The sequence below is a fragment of the Canis lupus genome, chromosome 27 (genome assembly GCF_011100685.1).
Source record: "Canis lupus familiaris isolate Mischka breed German Shepherd chromosome 27, alternate assembly UU_Cfam_GSD_1.0, whole genome shotgun sequence".
Classification (NCBI taxonomy): Eukaryota; Metazoa; Chordata; class Mammalia; order Carnivora; family Canidae; genus Canis; species Canis lupus.
In genome coordinates, this window is record NC_049248.1 from 40,993,017 (window position 1) to 41,018,453 (window position 25,437).

Sequence of the window (25,437 nt, forward strand, 5' to 3'; positions counted from 1 at the left end):
CATGGACCAAAAGGTGACCCACATTGAGCAAGCTGGAAATGCCAGACCTGACTTGGTTTCATGTGGAGAAAGAGGTTCAAAGGATTAGGGGAACTGGAATGTTAGAGTGGATTTGTCATAAGATCTACTCACACACACTGGGAGGAGAATTCAGACAACATGACTGGGGGGCGGGTGGTATGAGGGGAGCTTCAGCATCTTTATAGAACTTTGTTATTGCTCTTCTCTATATGCAGTGGGAACTGCAGTCACTGAATTGGTAAAACTGAATGCAATGGGAGTAATTGGATCCCAGGTGGTAGACTCAACCACGAAAGGTAAGGTGGGAGTAGTTACCATAATGGACAGCAGAGTCAAAGCAGAAATTAGAATAGTCTGATGTGGGGCACCTCGTGAGCTCAGTCAGAAGAGCATGTGACTCTTGATCTCAGGGTCGTGAGTTTGAGCCCTGTGTTGGGTATAGTGATTAAATAAATAAATAAACTTAAAAAAAAAAAAAACCCACAACAGTGTGACTTACAAAGACTTACGACATTGGCTAGTTGATCATGGTGAGATAGAAATGAGATAGATAAGAAGCCTACTAAATTCTCACTTGATCTAGACAAACAGAAAAGTTCTAGGTCAAGTGAACAAGATTCTACCCTGAATCATAAAAACAGGGTTTCCAGACTTGAGCCAGTTTATAGACCAGCACCCCCTGAATGAAGGGGAGGTTGGATCCTCTTGAGGATCCCAGTACATTGCCAAAGATTCATACTATTAATCTTTCTCCTAGCCCCTCACCCCGTCCCCCCCTCCAAAAAAAACAATGGCCTTTTATCAGGGTTAACTGTACACTGGTGGAACAGAAATCATCAGACTTTTGGGGGACTACTGGACATTGGCTGTGAACAGACACAAATTCCAGAAGACCCAAATGTCACTGCAGGCCACCAGTCAGAGTAGGGGCTTATGAAGGTCAGGTGACCATGGAGTTTTAGCTCAAGTCCATCTCGCAGTGGGACAATGAGTCCTTAAACCCATCTTTGGTTCACTTCCCAGCTCTGGATACGTAACTGGAATAGATGCACTCAGCAGCTGCCAGCATCCCCACGTTGGTTCTCTGACCTATGGAGTATAGGGAAAGACCAAGTGGAAGTGACTAGAACTACCTTTTCTTAGGAAAATAGTAAAATAAAAGCAATACCACACTCCTGGAGGGATTGCAGAAATTACTGCCATCCAGGATTTGAAAGAAGCAGGGGTGGTGATTCCTACCACGTTCCTACTCAACTTTTGGTCTGTGCAGAAGACAGATGGATCTTGGAGAATGACAGTGGATTATCATAAACTTTACCAGGTGGCCACTCCAAGTGCAGCTGTTGTACCAGATGTGGTTTCATTGCTTGAACAAATTAACATGTCCTCTGGTACCTGGTATACATCTGCTGATCCAGCAAATGCGTTTTTCTCCATCCCTGGCAATAAGGACTACCAGTTGCTTTCAGCTGGCAAGGCCAGCAATACATCTTCACTCTCTTACCTCCAGGGTGTATCAACTTTCCAGCCCTATATCATAATTTAGTTCACAAGAATCTTGATCATCTTTTGTCGAGAAAGACAATCTGACACCTGTAGTCTTTCCACCTCTGCTCAGCTACATAAGAATGGACTGTGGGCCTGGAACACTTTTTTTTTTTTTTAAGATTTTATTTATGTGGCAGAGAAAGCGAAAGAGCACAAGTATAGGGGGAGCAGCAGGCAGAGAGAGAAGGAGAAGCAGCTCCCCAATGAGCAGAGAGCCCAATGCTGGGCTCAATCTCAGGACCCTGGTATCATGACCTGAGCCAAAGGCAGATGCTTCACTCACTGAGCCACTCAGGTGTCCCCTAGAAAACTTTCTTACCTAGAGATAAAGTGCCCACACAGCCTGTGCTGGATTTACTACTTTGTGTGGGAATATCTTTGCTTGTTTCAGGCTCAATGGGTACTCCTTTGTTCTGCTTAAACGTGAGCAACAGTAGCCCTCAGACATGCCCCCGGCTATGTCAGACTCCACGGGTAAGGGGGAGAGATCCTTCTATTGTGGTACAAGAGGGGTGCATGTTGATCAACTGCCCTGTCTATTGGCTTCCAGGAAGCACCTGCTGGCCATAGGGGACCAATGTCCATGATTGAAGTTGATCCTGTTCTATCTCTTCTCTATGCAGAGAAAGCATTGCTTCATCAAGTGCTTGACTGCACTGTATTTTCCTTGGTAACTCTGACATCCAGATGCTGTGGGCAGAAGTGTTTGACCTTCTATTTCTGGTGACTGGCATTGTGATGATCTTTGCTCTCCTCCATGTAGTTGGAGCCTTCCCCTGACACTGGTAACAAGTGCATAATGTTCTGCTTAACACCCTTCCCTTCCACAAGATACCACACTTGTCCGTTACATTGATGACATTATACTGATTGGATCTAGTGAGCAAGAAGTAGCAACCACTCTAGACTTATTGGTAAGACATTTGTATGTCTGGGGTGCTAAATAAATCTGACCACAGTTCTGAGGCCTTCTAGCTCAGTGAAATTTCCAGAGATCTAGTGGTGTGGGGTATGTCAAGATATCCCTTCTCAGGTAAAGGATAACTCTGGATCTAGCCCCTTTTATAACCAAATAGAAGCACAACACCTTACTGAGCCACTTTGGATGTTGGAGGCAACATAGTCCTCATTTGGTTCTGTTATTCTGGGCCATTTACAACTGCTAGTTTTTTTTTTTTAAGATTTTATTTATTTATGAGACACACACACACACACAGAGAGAGAGAGAGAGAGAGAGAGAGAGGCAGAGTCACAGGCAGAGGGAGAAGCAGGCTCCATGCAGGGAGCCCGATGTGGGACTCGATCCTGGGACTCCAGGATCACGCCCCGATTTGAAAGCAGACGCTTAACCCCTGAGCCACCCAGGCATCCCAAAGCTGCTAGTTTTGAATGGGACCCAGAGCAGGAGAAGGCTCTGCAACATGTCAGGCTGCTATGCAAGCTGCTCGCCACTTGCACCACTTGATCTAGTAGGGTGCTGGAAGTAGCATGTCAGACAGGGGTGCTGTTTGAAGATTTCCCCTAGAAGGGGAATCACAGCACAGGCCCTTAGGGTTTTGGAGCAAAGCCTTGGCATTCTCCACAGATAACGACTCTTTTTCAAAACAGCTCTTGGCTTGCTACTGGGCCTTACTAGAGACTGAGTGCTTAACAATGGACCACCAAATTACTTTATGGCCTGAGCTGTCTATTGTGAACTGGGTGTTATGTGACTCACAAACCCATGGAAGTTGGGCTTGCAAAACAGCATCCTATCAGCAAATGAAAGAAGAAAAAACTCAGGCCTGGCTTACAGATTATACTGCATAATATGCAGGCACCACCCAAAAGCGAACAGCTGTAGTACTACAGCCCCTTTTAGGGACATCCCTGAAGGACAGTGGTGAAGGGAAATTCTCCCAGTGGGCAGACCTCTGAGCAGTGCACCTGTTGTTCACTTCGCTTGGAAGGAGAAATGGCCAGATGCGAAATTATGTACCAATTCATGGGCTGTGGCCAAGGTTTAGCTGGATGGTCAGGGACTTGGAAGAAACACGATTGGAAAATTGGTGAAAAGGAAATTTGAGAGGGTATGTAGATAGATCTCTCTGAATGAGCAAAAATAAACAAATCCATGAGGATATTGGGTCTTCTGTGAATGTTTACAAAGGGCAATCTCAGCAGAAGATTCTAATAATCAAGTGGATAGGATAATCCATACTGTGGATACCAGCGAGCCTTTTCACCCAGCCACTCCTGTCATCACCCAATGGGCTAATGAACAAAGCGGACTTGGTGGCAAGGATGGAGGGTATGCATAAGCTCAGCAACACAGACTTTCACTCACCAAGGCTGACCTGGCTATGGCAATCACTGAGCGCTTGGTCGGCCAGCAGCAGAGATCAACACTGGGCCTCTGATGCAGTGTCATTCCCTTGGCTGAACAGGTTGATCGCACTGAACCACTGCAACAGTGGAGGTTTTGTTCTTACCAGAATAGATATTTACTCTGGATACAGATTTGCCTTCTCTGCCTATAATGCTGCTTACCAAAACTACCATTCACAGACTTACAGAATGCTTTATCCACTCTCATCGTATTCCATACAGCATTGCTTTTTTTTTTTTTTTTCAGCATTGCTTTTGATCAAGGAAGTCACTTCATAGCAAACGAAGTGTGGCAGTGGGCCCATGCTCATGGGCTTCTCTGTTCTTATCATGTCCCTACCATCCTGAAACAGCTGGTTTGAAGAATAGTGGAAGACTCAGTTATAGTACCAGCTAGGTTGCTATGCCCTGTAGAGCTGGGGCAATTATCCAGAAGGCTGTAAGTGCTCTGGATCAGAGTCCAATATATGGTACTATTTTTCTGATAGTCAGGATTCATAGGTCTAGGAATCAACGGGGGAGTGGATGGGACCAATAACTATTATCCCTAGTGATCCACTAACAGAATTTTTTTTTGCCTGTGTCCCTATAACCTTATGCTCTGCCGGCCTAGAGGTCTTAGCTCCAAAGGAGGAATACTTCCACCAGGTGACACAATGAGTCCATTGAACCGGAAGTTAAGACTGTTACCTAGCCACTTAGGGCTCCTCATGCCTCTGAGTCAACAAGCAAAGTGAGTCACTGTGCTGGCTGGGACTGATCCTGACTACCAAGGGGAAATTGGACTACTGCTCCACAGTGGAGGTAAGGAAAAGAATGTCTGGGATAGGGGATCCCCGGGTGGCTCAGAGGTTTAGCACCACCTTCAGCCCAGGGCGTGATCCTGGAGTCCTGAGATTGAGTCCTGGGACGAGTCCCACGTCAGACTCCCTGGGTGGAGCTTGCTTCTCCCTCTGCCTGTGTCTCTACTTCTCTCTGTGTGTCTCTCATGAATAAATAAATAAAATCTCAAAAAAAAAAAGAATGTCTGGGATATAGGAGATCCCTCACATTGTCTCTTAATATTACTAATGGCCCAGCTCCTTTAGGAATGGGTCTGAGAACAATGACCAGCAGAGGTGCTTGCTGAAGGCAAAGAATACAGAATGGATAGTGGAAGAAGGTAGTTATAAGTTGTCAGCTACAACTACGTGACCAGTTACAGAAATGTAATTTCTTTTTTTAAAAAGATCTTAATTGGGGATCCCTGGGTGGCTCAGCGGTTTAGCGCCTGCCTTTGGCCCAGGGCCTGATCCTAGAGACCTGGGATCGAGTCCCACGTCGGGCTCCCTGCATGGAGCCTGCTTCTCCCTCTGCCTGTATCTCTGCCTCTCTCTCTCTCTCTCTCTCTCTCTGTCTCTCATGAATAAATAAATCTTAAAAAAAAATAAAGATCTTATTTATTTGAGAGAGGGAGTGAGAGAAAAAGAGCACCAGAGTGGAGAGAGTCAGAGGGAGAAGCAGATTCCCCTCTGAGCTTGATCCCAAGAGTCCAATCCCAAGAGTCCAATCCCAAAAGTCCGGGATCATGACCTGAGCCAAAGGCAGATACTTAACCAATTGAGCCACTCAGGCACTCCCAGAATGTAATTTCTGTAATCACAGAACTATAATTGTCATAGCAGTTCCTCCTTCTTTTGCTATGAATATGTGTGTATATAAAAATATCTTTGTTTTCTTTCCTCTTATTTCCTTATCATCCTTAGTATCCTATGACTTTATATCATAGTATTTAAGTATTATATCTTGTTATTGTCTTTATTTAGAGATTAAATATGGTTTAAGAAGATGTGAATTGAGAAGAGGTAGACTTGTGATGCTTAATTTTATGTGTTAACTTGACTGAGCCACAAGGGTCCAGACATTTGGTCAAATATTGTTCTGGGTATGTCTTGAAGATATTTCTGGATGAAATTAACATTTGAATCCATACACTGAATAAAGATTGCCCTCTCTACTGTGGCTGGGTTTCAACCAATTAGTTAAAGGCCTCAATAGGGGAAAAAAGGCTGAGCAAGAGCGAATTCTTTCTGCTTGACTGCTGAGCTAGAACACTGATCTTTTCTGGCCTTTGGACTCAGACTGAAATATCAGATGTGTGTACATAACCCAACAGGGTTTTGTTTCTCTGGAGAACCCTAGTACAAGCATTATATCTCACATTTAAAACAACATTATGGTGGCACATTTTGCATATCATATAATTCACCCCTTTCAAGTATACAATTAAGTGATTTTAAAACCAGATTAAGTTGTCCAACATAAATCAATTTTATTTATTTATTTATTTATTTATTTATTTATTTATTTATTTATTTATGTATGTATGTATATATAAGAGACAGTGTTGGGGGGGGAGAGAGAGAGGGAGAGAATCTTAAGCAGACTTTATGCCCAGCATGGGCATTCGTTTTCATATTTCTTAGATTGACAGGTAAGGGTGAAATTGATGGCTCACACAGTACATTATGTTCGACATTTTAAGAAACTGCCAAACTGTTTTCCAAAGAGGCCGCACCATTTTACCTTCCCACCAGCAATGTGTAAGGGGTCCCATTTCTTCACATTCTCTCCAAAACTTCTTATTATCTGTATGCTAAAATATGGACGTTCTGTGAAAAACAAATCCCCCAAGAAGGCTTAAAAATGTTCAGGGAGGAGGCTTTTGAGAGGTGAAACCATGCTCTTGGGATCCCTGGGTGGCTCAGCGGTTGAGTGCCTGCCTTGGGCCCAGGGTACGATCCCAGAGTCCTGGGATCGAGTCCCGCATCGGGCTTCCTGCATGGAGCCTGCTTCTCCCTCTGTCTGTGTCTCTCTCTTTCTTTCTGTGTTTCTCGTGAATAAATAAATAAAACCCTTAAAAAACAAACAAAAACCCCACGCTCTCTCCAAAACTGAGTGCGGTCCTCCGGGCAGCAGAGGGCGCCCCAAGCCAGGGTCTCTCCTCCCAGCCGGCCACAGCGCTAGCTTAGCGACATCCCCGTTGCTAGGAGACGTAGACGCGTCTTTTGGCTCCAGACCCCAGCCTCGTCGCTATCTCAGGCGCTCTCTGTCGTGCGAGGACAAGGATCTAAGGTCCCACTGCCATCCAGAGGCACTTCCAGGAGGCCCTTTTCTGGGCTGGGGTTGTTTTCCTCTTACTTGCTCTAAAGCTGGCCAAAGCCGACCGAGCATCCCCGCCTAGATCCACCCCCCCACTCAGCTATGCCTAAGAAAGGGAAAAAGGCCAAGATGCCCCTGTCCGACGAGGAGCAGCTCCTTCTGTTTCAGCAGAAGATGCTGGCAGAGGAGGAGATGGCCAAGAAGAAAGAGAGGCTCCTGAGCCAGTTCTTGAAGGTGATGGCTTTCTGCATTACTCTCTGCCCAACCCCACCCCACTCCCTGCACTGGTCCTGTCGCCTTGACCCTCTCATTGTGGCAGCCTGTTTCCACGCTGGCCTCCCCTCCTCCGGAAATCTTGAGACCCAAGTATGCTTAGATTTCTGGCAAGATTGTTTGGGGGAGGAGGCAGGTCTTTGTGAAGCACGTAGGGGGGCAAGTGGTCTAGAGGTTGAGGGTCCCAACTGAGCCCCAGAGGGGATAGCAGGTGTTGTCAGCTGTCCAAGCTCTCTGAAATTCTGGTACACTCCCTGGAGACAGGTCATTACAAACAACATCCTGCTCTGATGTCTTCACCTGAAGGAAATTCACCCCTGCCCTCCCTGAAGTGCCATCAGGCTGTTCCTGTCTCACTTCAGACCCTCCCAAAAAACAAGAACAGGAACTCCCTGAGTGTTAGTCATCGGGAACTTTGGTCTTTCTGAAAAGACAAAGGGTAAGGGGTCAGTGGCAACGTGTGATCTTGTTTCTTTTACCATAACAAGGCTTTAGGAGGCCCTGACCTCCTGGGGTGTATTTATTCCTTCACACAGGACAAGCTGGCCAAGGAGGAGCACAACAGTGTTCTGAACCTTAACAAGATTAACACACAGTGGAGAACGGTCCTTAGAGAAGTCAAGACCAGAGAGCTTCACAAGGACATCGAGATCCTCAGCCAAACATTTGAACGAGTGGTGGACTGCAAAGACAGTGTCATCAAGGTACGCACTCCTGCCAAGGAAACACTTGAACCTGGCTGCCTTTTCTTTTTTTTTTTTTTTTAGAGAGGGAGGGAGGGGCAGAAGGAAAGGGAGAGAGAGAAACTTAAGCAGGCTCCATGCCCAGAGTGGGGTGGAACCTGGTGGGACTTGATCTCACAACCCTGAGACCATGACCTGAGCCAAAATCAAGAGGCAGACACTTAACCAACTGAGCCACCCAGGCACCCAGAATTTTTTAATCTTAAAGCCCTTACAAGATGCAGGCTGTAATGAAGCAGGCATTAGTAATACCAGTTTTCACTGAAATGAAAAATGGACTACTGGGCTGTTCTCCCTCTCCCCCGCCTCAGTGTAACCATTTTCCTTGGTCATCTACTGCTTGAAACCAGCACTACACAATATTAGAGTTGTAAGGCACAGCAGACATCACCCAATGACCTGAACTTAGTCTCACGTCTTCATTGCAATGTGAGAGAACTCAGTTCCAGAGAAGGTACTGGCTTGCCCAACGTCACACAGCCAGTCAGCAAGAGAGCTGGAACCAGAGCATGAGTTTCTTGATTCCGACTCCAGTGCTTTATTTAACCAAACTCCGGTTGGCCCCTTTGGTTCAAGTTCAGTGGCCTTGGATGAGTCAGGTCTCCATGGGTAAGAGCAGTTCTGGATCTCTAACCCACTCAATCAGCCATCCTTATGCTCTTGGGAGATTGAGTCCACACCACTTTTTTTTCTAAGGTATTTTGCTATATCCCTTCTTTTATCCTCCTTTCAACCTCTGTTTACTGACTCCCCCTTAGTCTTTTCTATCATAAAACAACAGCAGAAATCCCATAGTAACAGCAGAATATACATTGTCAGCCTGGCATGCCCCCTCTTGAAAATTCACATCTCTCCTCTACAGCCTAACTCATGGGAGGAAAAATTCAGTAGATGGCCAAGTGTCAAGTGATACATATTAAGAGTCCCCAGATTTGTGAAAACCACTATACAGTAGAATTCCTCACCCTACCAGTTATGTCTTATGGCTTTTTTTAAAAAGATTTATTTATTTATTTATCATAGACAGAGACAGAGAGGCAGAGACACAGGAGGAGGGAGAAGCAGGCTCCATGCCGGGAGCTTGATGTGGGACTCAATCCCGGGACTCCAGGATCGCGCCCTGGGCCTTGGCCCTAAACTGCTGAGCAACCCAGGGATCCCCTGTCTTATGGCTTTTTTTTTTTTAACAAGTCATTTTTATTTTATTTTTTTGAAAGAATGATTTATTTTTTTTTAAGATTTATTTATTTATTTATTTATGATAGACAAAGAGAGAGAGGCAGAGACACTGGAGGAGGGAGAAGCAGGCTCCATGCAGGGAGCCCCACGTGGGACATGATCCTAGGTCTCCAGGACCAGGCCCCGGGCTGCAGGCGGCGCTAAACCGCTTCGCCACTGGGGCTGCCCTGTCTTATGGCTTTTTAAGTGACTTCTGCACACCCTTATTGGCAGTTATCAAACACTTGCCGAGAAGAGAACCCGCAGTGTTCATTTAGGGATGCTGAGCAGTGGTCAGGCTCACCCTGACCAATCAGCTTCCAGCTTTGTAGCTAATGATTACAGTCGGTGCCTTAGGTAAATCACACACTGCTAATTAAGCACCTTCAGGGGCGCTCCTGAACAACTGAAATGTATTAAATGTGCAAATGTTAGTGGTCTTCACTTGCTATCTCCACTTCTTCACTTCCTATTTATCCTGTATCCCACATCTGATTTCCACTCTTCCCTAGGAAGTTGTTCTGGTAAAGACTACCAGGCCCGAATCATGGATACTTTTCATTATTTAGTCTTCATCTAACCCGACTGCTATGTGGCACTGGCATTTTTTAAAGATTTTATTTATTTATTTGAGAGAGAGAGAGAGAGAACACAAAGGCAGAGAGGGGCAGAGGGAGAGGACCAAGCAGACTCCCTGCTGAGTACAGAGTGTGATGTGGGAACCAATTCCAGGACCCCAAGATCGACCCAAACGGAAGTCAGATGCTCAGCCAACTGAGCCACCCAGTGCCCCTGGGGCCCTAACATTCTTGGTCATCCCTTCCTTGAAACTCCCCTTTGGTTTCCATGACACCATTCTTTCCTGGCTTTTCTCCTGCCTCTGGGATATATATCCAATCCCCTTGGTGAATTTATCTTCTTCTTTCCATCACCTGAACTTTAGCATTTGCAACGTTTCTGAATCTGGCCATCTCACCCTTTAACCAGGTGGTGAGGGCCTAAACAATCGTGCTCACTACCCTGACTTTACTTTTTTAAAGATTTTTATTTGAGGATCCCTGGTAGCTCAGTGGTTTAGTGCCTGCCTTCGGCACAGGGCATGATCCTAGAGTCCTGGGATCGAGTCCCACATCAGGCTCCCTGCATAGAGCCGGCTTAAGATTCTCTCTCTCTTTTATTTATTTTTTCATGAGAGACACAGAAAGAGAGAGAGAGGCAGAGACACAGGCAGAGGGAGAAGCAGGCTCTCCAAGGGGAGCCTGATGCGGGACTTGATTCCAGGACTCCGGGAACTTGATTCACAACCTGAGCCAAAGGCAGATGCTCAACCACTGAGCCACTCAGGTGCCCTTGACTTTTTTTTTTTTTTTTTAAGATTTTATTTATTTATTTAGAGCAAGCGAGCATGAATTGGGAAGAGAGGGAGAGAATCTCAAGCAGCCTCCTGCTCCGATGGAGCCCAATAGAGCCCGATGGAGGGCTCAATCCCATGACCCTGAGATCACGACCCCAGCTGAAACCAAGAGTCAGCTGCTCAACTGACTGAGCCACCCAGGAGCCCCTCATTGTCCTGACTTTAAATACCAGTTTTATATTAATGACGTCCAGGTCTATAATACCAGCCTGGATTTGGGATCCCTGGTGGCGCAGCGGTTTAGCGCCTGCCTTTGGCCCAGGGCACAATCCTGGAGACCCGGGATCGAATCCCACGTCAGGCTCCCGGTGCATGGAGTCTGCTTCTCCCTCTGCCTATGTCTCTGCCTCTCTGTCTCTCTGTGACTATCGTAAATAAATAAAAAGTTTTTTTAAAAAGAGTCTTTTATAAAAAAAAAAATACCAGCCTGGATTTCTTTCATGAGTTCCATGTCATTCTATTTAAGATTCCTAGATATCTGTTCCTGGCTGTTGCATTGTCCCCCCAACCAAACTCAGGAGTTCCCCCTTCCCAGGTCAGACCCAAACCAATTCTTCCACACTCTGGTCTTCCTTACTCTGTATTCGGGTGGCCAGTGCTCGCTTCAGCAGCACAAATACTAAAATCAGGTGGCCAGTGCCATTCACCAAACCACCCAACACAGAAATCTGGGAATTTTCCTAGGTTTTGCCTCCATCCTTGCCTTCTGTTACTAAGCTTTGTATAAATCTTCTGCCTATGTGTTTCTCAAAGCCATACCCTGCTCTCCTTCCCCACTGTCCTGCTGCAGCTGAGACCTGGGCATCTTTTCTCATATGGACTGCTCCAAGAGTCTCCTGTCTTCCAGCCTTCATGCCCAGCTACCTTGAGATGACCGTCAATACAACTGCCAGGATTATCTTTTTGAAACAAAAAGCTGAAAAAAAAAAAAAAAAGAAACAAAAAGCTGATCCTGTTATTTCACTGCTTAAATTTTAGTGGCTCCCTTCTTCCACGGGAAAAAAAAAAGCAAACCCCAGGGAAAGACGGTCAAAGATGGTCAAGATGGTTCACGCAGCCAGCCTTGTTTCTTACCTGTGTTTTTGCATATGCTGTTCCCTCTATCTGGAATTCTCTTTTCCCCATCTCTTCAGTCTTCTTGGCAAACTCTCACTGCTTCAGGAGTGCTACAAATGACATCTGTCCTGTGAAGCTTTTCCCAGTGCTCTTAGGCAGAGAGAGGCACTCAGTCTTTCATATCCTATTGTCACTGGTAAATCATTAATCTCATAGCAATTTCCATGTTATACTGTAATTTTCTGTTTATATAACTCCTTTCCTACTGCAAGACTGCAAGCTCCTTTTTTTTTTAAGATTTTATTTATTTATTCATGAGAGCCAGAGAGAGAGAGAGAGAGAGAGAGAGAGAGAAGCAGAGACATAGGCAGAGGGAGAAGCAGGCTCCATGCAGGGAGCCTGAAGTGGGACTCGATTCCGGGACTCCGGGATCACGCCCTGAGCCAAAGACAGATGTTCAACCACTGAGCCAGCCAGGCATCCAGGACTGCAAACTCCTTTGGGGGCAATGAGCATGTCTTTTCATCCCTGGATCCTTGGCAGTCAGCACAGTGCTGGGACATGACAGGTTTAGTAAACATTGGCTGAGTGAATGAAGAGGTTTCCATTATCAGCACCTATTTCCAAAGATCCTGTTTCATACCAAACATACAAGGTAAAAGCTAGCTCTGCCTAGAGGTTGTGGTAGTTTACAGTGAGTGGCTCAAGGTCCCTGGATCATGTAGGCATTCACTAAATCCTTTTTGTTTCATTCACTTTTTTTTAAAAGATTTTATTTTCAAGTTATCTCCAAAACAATGTGGGGTTCAAACTCACAACGCTGAGATCAAGAGTCACATTGCAGAAGATTGTAGGACAGCAGATATGGTTATGCCCCTCTTTGGAAGGTATAATCTGCCACAGTGAGACACTTTTCTTGGTTCCTGAGTTCTTTTGGCATGACCCTATTGGTCCTTCATAGCTGCTTTGCCATCTAGTACAAGATACCCTAGGTTCTACTTGTTTATTTTCTGCCTTAGACTTGGAGCAGCCATTTCCCCAAGAATCCCCGATTCCTTTTAGTGGCAGCCTCATCAGTGTAAATGTCTGTTGTCCATAGGATCCTGCCTGGCTACATGGGGTTCTCTGATGCCACTCTTACTTTCCAGTCATGAGTGGGAGAACCAGCACTCCTGGAGCCAAAGAGCTGGCATCAGGAACTAGGGGAAAATGCCTTTCATGCCATCCAGCTGAACACGTCTGTATTTTCTCACACTGATGCCATTCAGCCAAAATGGTAACTCTCTGTTTCCTACCCAGTCTTTAGCCAGGGACCTGTCAGAAGCAGAGGAGCAGTACGCCCATGCCCTGCGCAGCCACCTGCACAGCATTGACCAGCTCTTAGCCCTGCAGAGATGCCGCCTCAACCTCCTAGAGGAAAGTTACAACACAGAGCTGGAAGCCTTAACCAAAGAGTTTGAGACAGAAAGGTATGGGGGCCTAAGAGGAGATGAGGGATTGAGTCCAGGCGAGTACCCAGAGCCCGTGTCAAGGAGCTACCTCTGAACAGGTGGCCAGCAACCTGGAGCATCCCACCTTGTTCATGACATGACCCCCAGCAGAGAACATCCAGAGTTTCTTCTAAATTAATGCAGGCTGAAGCTTGTGGCTTTAGCCTCCCTGTGCCCACGCCAGCTCTCTGTCTGTAACACCCTCACCACCTACCTTCAGGTCTCAAAATCTAACCCATCTGCCAGGGGACAGGGAGGAGAGGGAGACTTCTTACTGAAACCTTTTGCACTTTTCAGCCTTTTGTACATGTGAATGCAATACCTATTAATCTTATTCCCTCTTTCTGACCCTAAAAAGAATAGAGTCTATGCTCTCTCTCTGATCCTTCAGTACCTTGGAGTCTGTACCACTCATATCATTTGTTATTATGCACTGCTTGGAGTTGTCATTGTTGGTCCGTACACTTTATCCCTCAGAGCAGGGACAGTGTCTTATCTCCCACAGGAAGACAATCATTGACCAACATGAAAAAGAGATTCACTACCTACAAGATGTCTTCATGGCCATGGAGCAGAACTATATAGATTCTGAGTATGAAAGTAAGCTGGAGTTCCAGAGCATGTGGGATGATCTCAAAAACAAGGTATGAAGGGAGAGTAGCTGGGCAAGAGCTGGGAGAGAGGGAGAGAAAAATGGTCAAGGCCGCTGGAAGTCCTAGAGACACCTAATGAGCACAACCAAGAAAATGCCTATGCCCCTAATGCATTTTGTAATTTTGTAGAAACTGGTCGGGAAAGAACCATTCTGAAATGCCAAGAAAATGCATTTTAGAGTTAAAAGGCACCACGGAGCTCATTTGGCTTCACCCCTGTGATTTGTAGATGAAGAAACTAAGGCCCAAAGGAGTAAAATGAACTGCCAAAGTTATGCTGCTGCTTTGGGGTAGAACCAGGAGAATCCAGGTCTGTCCTTAGCCCAGAGTGATTTCCACCATCCTGGAGGCTACAAACTTAGCTTTCCTGCAGACCTAGGTTTGGGCATGGGGCTCTTTTTCTTTTTTTCTCCACAGTGTTCTGTAAAATTTTATTTATTTTTATTTTATTTTTTAAAGATTTTATTTATTTATTCATGAGACACAGAGAGAGGCACAGGGAGGAGAAGCAAGCTATGTGCAAGGAGCCCAATGTGGGACTCGATCCCAGGACTCTGGGATCACACCCTGAGCCAAAGGCAGATGCCCAACCACTGAGCCACCCAGGTGTCCTTTTTGTAAATTTTTATGTTTTTTAATTTAAAAAAATTTTTTTTATTTTTTCCTTTTTGTAAGTTTTTAAAATAAGCTTCTTACATTTAAAAATTGGGAGATTTCAGGGGTGGTGCTTGGATGGCTCAGTCTGTAGAGCATGCAACTCTGATCTCAGGGTCATGAGTTCAAGCCCCACATGGAGCCTAATTAATTTTTAAAATGTTTTTTAAATAAAAATTAAAATGGGGAGATTTCACATAAAAATCCAAAATTTTAGCTTCTTTTGAAAAAAAAAAAGAAAAAAAACCCTCTACCCCAAACACCTGTGGAGCATTTCTTCTCTGGTTTACCACAGGCTCCCTCTAGCTTACAGCACTTACATTATCCACCTGGTCTTTGCAGATATTTTCATTGGTGACCTCTGCCCTGTACTAGGTTGTAAACAGTTCAAGAGCATGAGGTTGCTAGAGGCAGTAAAAGGGTCCTAATACAGTAATTCTAAGCACTGGCTATTTTGGGGCCACTTCCTAGAATTTAGAAAAGAAGCATTTTCTCAGACTGCAACTGGAGAATATAGTAGATCTGTGGAGAAGGTTCCAGGAAGCACTCAAGAATTACACTGATGCCACAGAAGACCAAAAGATTGCCTTTGAGACTCTGAAGGTAAAAGATGAGAAGAGCTCCAAAGAGATTGAAGCACAGATGAAAAAAATTCAGAGACTACAGGTTAGTCCAGCCAATTGGAAATACTCTGCTTTAACTGTTCCATTATCTCTTGGTCATCTTCTCCCAATTTCTACTGGACCCTGTCAGTGGCTGGGGAAAGACAATATCCTTGGATTTCAGTCCCCATATTGTCCTTTTACCTGTCTCACTGAAGACTGGCAGCTAGTCAGTCAAATGTTTCCTCTAATCTACTCTGTTCCTGGGCAGCCCGAGTGGCTCAGCGGTTTAGTACCACCTTCAGCCCAGGGTGTGATCCTGGAGTCCCGGGATCGAGTCCCACATGGGGCTCCCTGCATGGAGCCTGCTTCTCCCTCTGCCTGTGTCTCTGCCTCTCTGTCTCTCATGAATAAATAAAATCAAATCTTTTTTTTCCTCTATTTTTTTAAAGATTTTTTATTTATTCATAGAGACACACAGAGAGAGAGAGAGAGAGGCAGAGACACAGGCAGAGGGAGAAGCAGGCTCCATGCAGGAAGCCCGATGTGGGACTCGATCCCGGGTCTCCAGGATCACACCCCAGGCTGCAGGCGGCGCTAAACCGCTGTGCCATGGGGGCTGCCCTAAAATCTTTATAATAATAATAATAATCTACTCTGTTCCTCCAGGACGCCATAATTATTTTAAAAAATAAGATTCTGGTGCACAGCCGTGAGAGTGAAGACCAAAACCAGTACATTCGTAAGGACAAGGAATTGATCCTTGCTCAACTGCGAAAACTTAAGGCCCAAAGGACCCAGGCCCGGGAACTATCGCAGGAAAACTTAGTCAAACTCACCGTGGAAAGTAATGCCGCCCTCAAGGCCCTGAGAAAGATCGTTGATAAGGTAACAGGGGAGAAGGCAGTCAAAACAAAACCAAGGAACTTGGCTCCCTGCGATGTGAAAGGGGTTTGAGAGAGGTAGAGGGCCTTTCTCCTGCTTCCCGCCTCCGTGGATACCCAGACTACCTTTTTCATTCCATGTTCCCTCCTCTCTCACATTTTAAATGAAATGAATTAATAATGAATTTGCTAAGAATGTAAAATACTTAGGACTAGTGCTTGGAGCCTAGTAAGCACTCTGTGTTAAATGTATTCATTATTCTTATCTCACATTTGGATGAATAGGTTCCCTGGGTTTAAGCAGGGGAACCAACTCCACTATTTCCCCTCCGTACCCCCTTTCCTAATAAAAGGTCTCTTCCTGCTTCTGATAGGGTGAAAAGATCCTGAAACTTGCTGAAATATGTAGGAAATTTGAAACAGAGGAAGAAAAAGTGCTGCCTTTCTATTCATCAGTATTGACTCCTGAGGAGCAGGAGAAGATAGAAGAAATCTACCCAGAGGAGCTTACTGAGGAGCTCGCAAAGGTAAAGTTCCCAGGGCCCAGAGTCTATCACCCAAGGCTGGGGAAGACGGGGAACAGGGCTGCGTTTGCTAAGCCTCAATACATACCTTCTCCCTTTACCTCAACTCCCAGGTGATAGTGAACTACACAGGGATGGAGAATTTCTGGAAAAGGTACAACAAAGTGAAACTGGAGCAGCTGAGCCTCCAATATAGACATGCCCAGTTGTTAGAAATCAATGGGAAGTTGCGGGAGATGCTGAAGCAGTACTTGGATGGCATCTCAGTGAGTGACGAAGTGCTGAGCCAGCTCAACCCACTCTTTATCATCAACCATCGAAGTAACTTACCCCAGCCTTTGTCGACACCTACCACCCAGCCAGGTGATAAACCACCTCCAACCACTTACAATATCATTGAAGCAGCCCATGTGATCTCCCACATCCTGTGATAGGAGAATCTTTTCAAACCCCAATTTCTTGAGAGACCCGAGGACTATTAAAAATTTCCATGAGGATCGTGAGCTCCTTCTATGTTTGCCATATGGCAGTCTACTTGGAAGATACTAGGAACACAGTGGCCCCAGAGTGGAGACAATGGCTAGGCAATTATCAGGAGGCTCACTGTTCAATGAAGCACTGCTTCCTAGAGTCTGGGCATTATGAAGATCAAAACCCATAACTTCAGGACATAAGAGTCCCTATGGGAAGATTCAAGAGCAGGTCCTTGGCAATAAGGACAAGAAGAGGCAGGGGAAGGGGTGATCCAAAGCCTCCAACCACCCCAATGTCAGGCAGCATCCAACTCAGAATGCCTTTTTCCCCAGCCCTTTGCCTCATTCCCACTTACAGAAGTAGCCTCAGAAAGTATCAGGTGAAGAATGCAAAGACATTTAAAAAAATTATTTATTATTTTTTTTTGCTCTTGTTTCGTTTCTCTTCCTTGAGCTTCTTTTTGGAGACTTTAGGTCTGCTGGCCTTTTTGTATAGGTGATACCCAATGAGGCCCAGCAGGGCTGGCACCATGGCCATGCCTACCAGAGGCAAAATGCCCTTCACCAGCTTTTGCCAGTAGTTGGCTCGGATCAGTGCAATCAGCTCCACATCAAACTGCAGCACTGCATCCGCTGGAGGCAGAGAGGAGGGGAGAGTTAGAATCTCTGTATTTTATCCAGGGCTCAGAATCTAAATGAAAGGAGGGCAGGCCACACTACAGCAACAACTGTGAAGCTGGCTAGATTTAAGCGTGTTGAGTTCCTTTAGACAGAAGCAGAGAAAGGTTATGAGCATAGTCCATGGATAATAGTTATGTTTGCCCCATGTCTACAAGTGTGGCTTGCGTTCAGCTGCAAGTCTTTGACAGGACAGGGAAACTTTCTGTGGATACATACAGGCTGCTCTCCATTTAAAAGTGAGAGAATTTCTACGCAATTCAAATCCAATCCAAATAGCCACATTGATAGAATCTTTGCAGGGCTGAAATTAACTGGATTTAACCTAGACAATTTAAAATGTCACCAACTACACCAACTAACGAGCATATGCAGTGTGACTGTTAGAAAACACAGATGTTTCAACATAAGAGCTGGAGAGGAAGAAGGACGTGGCTTAAGGAGCGGGTGAATGAACAGGAGTGAGTCAGCGGAGAAATGCAAACACTGGAAATGGGGAGATAACAGTGCTTTGGGTAAAAAGAGTTTTTCTTTAGTCCCATGACCCTCTTTCGGGTTCTTCTTCTAAGCTGGAACTAAGATAAGATCTTTTATCCTATTGCTCTGAAGTACAAAACATTTTAGCTAACAGAACATTTGTTATAACCCAGAGCAAAGAGATATGCATCTTAGGAAATCTGTCCAATGACCTGTTGACAGCTTTTAAAGTTATAGAGTTATAGAGTGGGCTCTATAAACAGTTGTTTTTTTGTTTGGCTTTGGTGTGAATTACTTGTCTGCGATTATTTTTACTGCCTCTTCCCTGGTGGAGACTGAAAGAAGGGGTGGGGATGTGGTGAGAAGCCGTGCCAACTGCACAAATGACACAGGTTGGAGTTGTGGAGAAAAGGCAGGAAAAGTCTAGAGTTCTGAGAAGGAGCATAGGCAACAGACCCAAGTGGTTCAAGCAGGTGTCTTCTCCCTCAAAAGCCGCTCTCTGCCAGAGGGCAAGCCAGGTAGCCTTATCAGGTTGTATGTCTCTAGTCTCTGTTGGTGAGCTGAAGAGGAAAGAAGCAGCCATGCAGGAGGCCCCAGCCACCCCTGTCCTTTTCAGCAAACTGGGTTTGGACTTTCTCAAGCTCCAAAGTGTGTAGTGTCTGGTAGCTCTTAGGGACCGGGTATTTTGATTGCCTCAGAGAGTCCTAGTCAGATTACCTGGGATAGATGGTGGAAATCCCCGTTTTCCATAGGCCAAGTGAGAAGGAATGATTGCCCTTCGCTTCTCTCTGAGGGAGGGAATGCACATCACAGCTAGAGGTGGGACCAGGTGGGCCAGTGGCCTCAGTCCATCTGAAGCCCATTCCCCACATATTCACCCTAATACACGCACTTTCCCACCTGAGCACCAGACAGGACGACCAGGAAAGGCCTCTGTCCCCGTACATGCCTCAACGCCTCCAACAAAACCCACAGCCAGACGGGCCCAGCAGTTTTGGATGCCCTTAGGGGTCCCAATGACCTGGACCTGCTCAGTGCCAAGCCTTTATCATAACATTCTCCTCCCTCCTCTAGGAGCAAGGATAGCAAAGTAAGCCTCCAGCCATGCAAAGGGGGTACCCAGGCCCACCCCTGCCCAGATACTCACCCCACACACATGTCTAGAAGGCTCTGCTCCAGACCTTGAGAAAGAAGATACAACTGAACAGGAAGCTCCCTACATTCCCCAAATCCCAGGACAGGCGGATCAAAGTCTCCCCACGACCCTCAACTGAGCACCCCACTTCTCAGATCCTTGGTTGCCAGTGGGGTGTGGGGCAAAAGGAGTGTCAGAAGTGGGGTTCGAACCTCAGGAGGTGGCCGGTGGAGGCCTGGGGGGGCACTTCCAAGGTGGCTTAGGGACTGAAGAGGCTAGGGGCTTGGGCTGGGAAGAGAGAGTGGGAGGCGCGGGTCACACACCTGGGATCACCTGCTTCTGGCCAAGTTCTATAACCAGAGGGTCCCTGGTCAGGGAAGTGTCAATAATGCGTCCGTCCACCAGGCTGCCCTGTGGGGAGAGAGCAGCGGGACGCGCACCTAGCGGGCCGGCTCTGCCCCCGCCGGGCCGCGGCCGAACCGGCGGAGCAGCGGCAGCCCCTCCCCCCGCCACGTGCTCCGCGACCCGGGCCCCCGCCCCGCCCCCCGCCACGTGTCCCCGCCAAGGCTGACGTGTGCCCGCGGGGCGCCGCCCCCTCGCGGCCCGCCCCGCCCGGGCCCCTCACCGTGTAGTGTATGTGCAGCGTGTCTCCGAAAGCAGCGGGCTCCGCGCAGGGCTCGGGGGGCTGCACCTGGGGCGGGACCTCGGCGTCACGCAGGCGCCTCCGGGGACCCCGGCCCCCGCCCCGGCCCCGCTCGGGGTTCGCCGGCCCCCGCCGCTCCCTCCCGAGGCCCAGCGGCCGCAGCCCCGGGCTCGCTCCTCACCAGGGTCTCCACTTGCAGGGTCCGGACGGGACTTTCGGTTTCAAACTCCGCCTCGGCCCGGCCGACCGCGCCGCCGAGCAGCAGCAGCAGCAGCAGCAGCAGCCGCCGGCGCCGGGGGGCCGAGGGGCGCGGGCTCATGACTGCGCGGGGGGCCGGCTCGGGCTGCGCGGGCGGCGGCCGGGACGGCGGTGCCCTCGGCGCCCAGGCGGGACTGGACGGGACGGGGCGGGCCGCGGCGCGCCAGCTCCTCCTCCAGCCGCCCTTCCTCCACCCTGTCCCCACCTCCTGGAGGGAGGAGGCGCGGGAGCCCTCCCTGCCCTCTGAGCCCCGCTGTTGGCCGGTCGGCCCCAGAGCGAGGCGCTGCGTCACTTAAGTGCACCCACCTACGGTTACCTACTGTGTGCCAGTCACTTGTGTGGGATCCTCAAAACCACCCGACAGGTAGGCGCAATTGTTTCCATTTTACAGATGAGGAGCTGGGTGCTCGGGTCACGTAACCGGCCCAAGGTCTCCTAGCCGGGTGACGACAGACAACATTCAGGATTGCCCGAGTCCAGGCTGTTTGCTTTCTGCTCTTTCCTATTTAGATCGTCTCTTCACACCTGTCCTGGCAGTGTCCGGATGGCTCATCCCACCCAGTTTTAAGACCCCACAGTTGTTGTTGTTGTTAAGATTTTATTTATTCGAGAAACAGAGAGAGGCAGAGACACAGGCAGAGGGAGAGGCAGGCTCCATGCAGAGAGCCCGACGTGGGACCCGATCCCGGGTCTCCAGGATCACGCCCTGGGCCAAGGCAGCGCTAAACCGCTGAGCCCCGGGGGCTGCCCAAGACCCCACAGTTTTAAAGATGGCATCTCTCTCCCACCTCCACCCCTTCACCTTGAATTTCTGGAGGTCATATGCCCAAAAGGAGGCAGGGAGCTGTCCTGTCTCCCTGTTCTTTGGAAAGCTAATTTCTAAGAGCCAGGAGCTGTTTTTCTGTAAGGATGGGGGAATCCCTGATCTTTTCCTGACACCAATGTATCCCTCCCCCCTTACCAGCAAGCTTGTCAAAAGGGCAACTACCTATAACCCTTTTATGTATGTGCAAGGATCTAGTTTTTATTTTTATTTATTTTGCCCAATGTGGGGCTTGATCTCACAACCCCAATCCAGTTTCATGCTCCACAGATTGAGCCAGTCAGATATCCCAAGGGGTTTTAAATTATTTCAGGCAATACAACCAGTCCCCTTCTGCATGATTTAAACCCTCACTGGCCACTCAGGCCATGGCAACTGAATTCTGCTCCCTCCAAAAGTCATCAGTGAGCTCAGTCACCAAATTCTTGGGTCATTTCTTGGTCCCTTGTCCTTTTTAGCATCTCTCTGGTATTTGATACCATTGAGCTCTGAATGCCCTCCCAACTCTGGATACAACTGCCTGAGTATCTCCACTTGAATGTTTGACCGGCACCTCAAAACAATACACCCAATGTGTACTCTCCTTTTTCTCATCCATCCCATCTGTAAGAATCTAGACTTCCCTCCCAATTTTGTTTCAGTTAGTGGTTCTGCTGTTAGCATTCTCCTAGATTCTCTGCTCATCCCCCACATTAACCAGTCTCCTTTGGATTCTCCTTCCACCACCTCTCCAAGCTTTCTTTCCATTCCCAAGGCTACTACCCTAACTAAGCCCTCATTACCTCTCTCTTTGGAGTTAAGGAAAAAGTCCTCTCAGCAGGAGGGAGTTTCTAGGGATGGCGGAATGCTCTATATCTTGATATCCATGTGGGTTACATGGGTGTATGCATGTGTCAGAACTTATCAAACTATATGAGAAGATCTGCACATAGCACTGCATGCAAATTATACCTCAAATTTAAAAATAAGAAACACAAAACTACGTTTCCAAGTCTTCCTTAAAGCTGGGTAAGTCCATGTGACTAAGTTCAGGCCAGTAAAACATAAACAGGAGTATTGGAAATATTGTCCGGGTCTTCCAGCAAGGCTCCTTAAAGGGAATTAATTCAGCTTAGAAATGTGTCATTGTGTGCTCACTCTTCTCCCCAGGCTCCTTCCCTTCCTTCTTTCTACTGCCTGGAATGTAGATGAGATGAATTACACTCTAGCAGCCACATCAGACCATGAGGTGGCCATGAGGATGAAACTATGTGTGAAGGCCGTGAAGCAAAAAGTCATCTAAGCCCTGCTGACCACCAGACACTTTCTGAGGTAGAAATCAATTTTTTTTTTAAAGTAGAGAAAGAGCACTCTAAGCCCCTCATCTCCAGGCTCTCCCTGTTTTAGCCCATTCTGTACACTGCTGCTATCTGCTCAACTTCCATCATGGAGCCTACAGCCCCACATTGCCCAGTGAATAAAATTCAGACTCCATGAATGACATGCCAGCTGAAAGCTTTCACCATCTGGTCCTAATCTGCCTTTCCAAACTTGGCTTTTATTCTATTAAACTGAAAGCCTTTTAATGACAGCAACCTCATCTTTCTCATTTCTATATTTTCATTGCTTAGTATGGTGTTTGATACATAGATGGGTCAATAAACATTTATGAATTGAACCAAATCTCCTTCCTGCTCATCATAGACTGATCTGGCATCAGATGAACCTGCATCATGTGTTTCCATCTCTGTGCCCTGGCTCATGCTCTTCCTTCACCTGTCAAGCTTCCTCCAAACCAAGCTTAAATATCACTTCCTCTGTAAAGTCCTGATTCCCTTAATTAGAAGTCACTTCTCTTATTTCTGAACTTCCAGCATACACTGGGGGCCGCTATTATATTTTCCCTTGTGTTGCAATTATTTGTGTATGCCCCACTTCTCCTGATCTCTGCAGAGCCAGCTGACTGATGGCAAGGACAAGGTTATGATCATGCCTGGAGTTCCCTAGGTACTAGCTGCACAATATGCCCCATATAGCAGATTTGAGACAAATATGTTTCATGTTGAATATTATGCTATGCAATGCTTTCAATATAATTAAAAATAACTATATTGGGGTGCACAGTTGGTAAAGGATTCAACTCTTGGTTTCAACTCGGGTCACAATCTTGAGTTGTGAGATCAAACTCTGAGTCAGGCTCTGTGCTCAGCATGGAGTCTGCTTGAGATTCTCTCTTTGCCCTTCCTGCTTCTCTCTAAAATAAAAATACATCTGTAAAAAATATATGTAACTATACTAACTTGGAAAATATCCAAGACAAATATATATATCCTTATGTTAAAAAAAAGCAAGAATAATAGATGTGAAATGAGTACATTTATATTTTAACCTCTTCCCAAATATGTGGAGGTATTCATAATTAGGAAAGAAACTAACAGAAGGAGGCACACCAAATAGCCAAGAGTCGTTACTTTGGGAATGGGACTGAGAAAAGTAGAGGGGAACAGGTTCCACATGTTGCTCTGCATATTTATGTATTTTTGGATATTTTGCAATGAAAATTACTTTGGTTACAAAAATAAATTTTAAAATGAAATATTAAATGAATGAATACAACATATAACATACAAGGGAATGTGTGGGAGGTGTTGGATGACTTGTGCTAATGAAATGAAAGGAGCCAGCCAGGGAGAAAAAAACAAAAACAAAAACAAAAAACAAGAGTCCTTGTGATTAGAGAGGTCATCGGCAGCCTTGTAGATCTTAAAGTGGTATTTTTAAAAAATGGAGAAAGAGGATAAAGGCAGCAGGCTGGATATTTGGGAAAAATGAGTGGACTGGTTTGGCTAAAATAATGGATTCAGGCAGAGGAGTAGAGAGAGGTAGTTAGAGAGGGAAGCAAAAGCTGGTTGTGGAGAGCTTGAATGTCAAACGAAGGGGGGGAACCCACTGAGGGTATCTGAGCAAAGCAATGACAGTGTACACTGCGCTGATGCGTGCGCTGATCGGAACAGTGGCATGAAGGTGGAAGGCTACTGCCCAGTCCAGGTCTGAAGCTTTGTCGGGGATCAGAATGGGAAAGGGGAGTGGGGGTGGAGTTTGGCGGGGGAGAATAGTGGGAATGGGGCAAAACTAAGACAACACTATCACCCACAGAGGGCAGCACAAGCCCACCTGGACCCAGAAAGGAACAGGAAACAGCTTTCTCCTTGGATCAAAGTTAGGAACCTGAAGGACAGAGAAAGGTGAGATGGTTCTGGGAAAGGTAGGGAAGCGGGCACAATCCTGACTGGAGTCACAACTTTGAAATCAGAGGGCCGGGCAACCCTGGTGGCTCAGTGGTTTAGCGCCACCTTCAGTCCAGGGCGTGATCCTGGAGATTTGGGATGGAGTCCCACGTCGGGCTCCCTGCATGGAGCCTGCTTCTCTCTCTGCCTGTGTCTCTGCCTCTCTCTGTGTCTCTAATGAATAAATAAATAAAATCTTAAAAAAAAAAAAAAGAAATCAGAGGGCCACTCCTGGAAAGGCCTCCACCTTCACAGGTGTCTCTGTCAGCAAGTAGAAGAAACTACCATGGCCCCCTGGACTCATGGGGTACCCACAGGATCCGGTTTGGTTAAGGACAATGATGTTTATTCATTTATCAAGGCTCAGTGCCTATTATGTGCCAGACAGTAAGCAGGGCACTGCTTTTTAAATATTTTTAATATGTTTATTTTTAACAGACTGTTAATAAACAAAAAGCCTCTGAGTCAGCATATATAAATCTGGATTCAAAATCTAATGCCATATTTTCAAGGGCATGTATATCTAGGATGACAAAATGTTTTCTTTTTAGGTGTGGTTATACACTCATCGAAAACCAAAGCAGTGCCCCCCTTCCCCACTTCCTTCAAGGCTGTTCTAGCTGGGGAGGTATCATCCCATCAATAGAAGATCTGGCATAGGCAAAAACTGATCTCTTACCTACTACCTAAAGAGCACCTCTCGGGCAGCCCTGGTGGCGCAGAGGTTTAGCGCCGCCTTCAGCCCAGGGCATGATCCTGGAGACCCTGGATTGGGTCCCACATCAGGCTCTCTGCGTGGTGCCTGCTTCTCCCTCTGCCTGTGTCTCTGCCTCTCTTTCTCTCTCTCTGTGTCTCTATGAATAAATAAATAAAAAACCTTAAAAAAAATAAAGAGCACCTCTCTTTCCTATATTCAGAACTCAGAAAGAAGCTAACATCTAAGTCCCTGTGGCTCAGCACCCTAAGGTAACCCCTCTAACCCTTATAAGGCCTTGTATTCAATTCTCTCCTAGGACAACGAGTGATGAAGGGGTGGAAGTTGGGGGGTGGGGACAGTGGACAAGTTCATTCTCAAACCTTCTGCCTGGCCCAGAGT

The 25,437-nt window shown here is 46.7% G+C and overlaps 2 protein-coding genes and 1 long non-coding RNA gene across 3 annotated transcripts; 2 read left to right on the top strand and 1 right to left on the bottom strand.

Annotated features, from left to right (window-relative positions):
- Window positions 1-6,956: 6,956 nt before the first annotated feature.
- CCDC65 (coiled-coil domain containing 65) lies at window positions 6,957-17,091 on the top strand. Its single transcript, XM_038577516.1, has 8 exons — window positions 6,957-7,311; window positions 7,887-8,054; window positions 13,081-13,250; window positions 13,777-13,915; window positions 15,050-15,244; window positions 15,850-16,068; window positions 16,439-16,591; window positions 16,702-17,091. The coding sequence occupies exons 1-8, from the start codon at window positions 7,180-7,182 to the stop codon at window positions 17,017-17,019; spliced, it is 1,494 nt and encodes a 497-aa protein (XP_038433444.1). The 5' UTR covers window positions 6,957-7,179; the 3' UTR covers window positions 17,020-17,091.
- A 364-nt stretch (window positions 17,092-17,455) lies between these two features.
- On the bottom strand, window positions 17,456-20,339 carry FKBP11 (FKBP prolyl isomerase 11). Its single transcript, XM_038577524.1, has 6 exons — window positions 20,176-20,339; window positions 19,977-20,042; window positions 19,675-19,762; window positions 19,364-19,397; window positions 18,934-19,004; window positions 17,456-17,694 (listed from the first exon to the last, which is right to left on the bottom strand). The coding sequence occupies exons 1-6, from the start codon at window positions 20,311-20,313 to the stop codon at window positions 17,477-17,479; spliced, it is 615 nt and encodes a 204-aa protein (XP_038433452.1). The 5' UTR covers window positions 20,314-20,339; the 3' UTR covers window positions 17,456-17,476.
- A 67-nt stretch (window positions 20,340-20,406) lies between these two features.
- Window positions 20,407-25,225, top strand: LOC102156147. Its single transcript, XR_005380111.1, has 4 exons — window positions 20,407-20,616; window positions 22,225-22,386; window positions 24,211-24,299; window positions 24,893-25,225. It is a non-coding gene; the product is annotated as an uncharacterized LOC102156147 (long non-coding RNA).
- The last annotated feature ends 212 nt before the right edge of the window (window positions 25,226-25,437 follow it).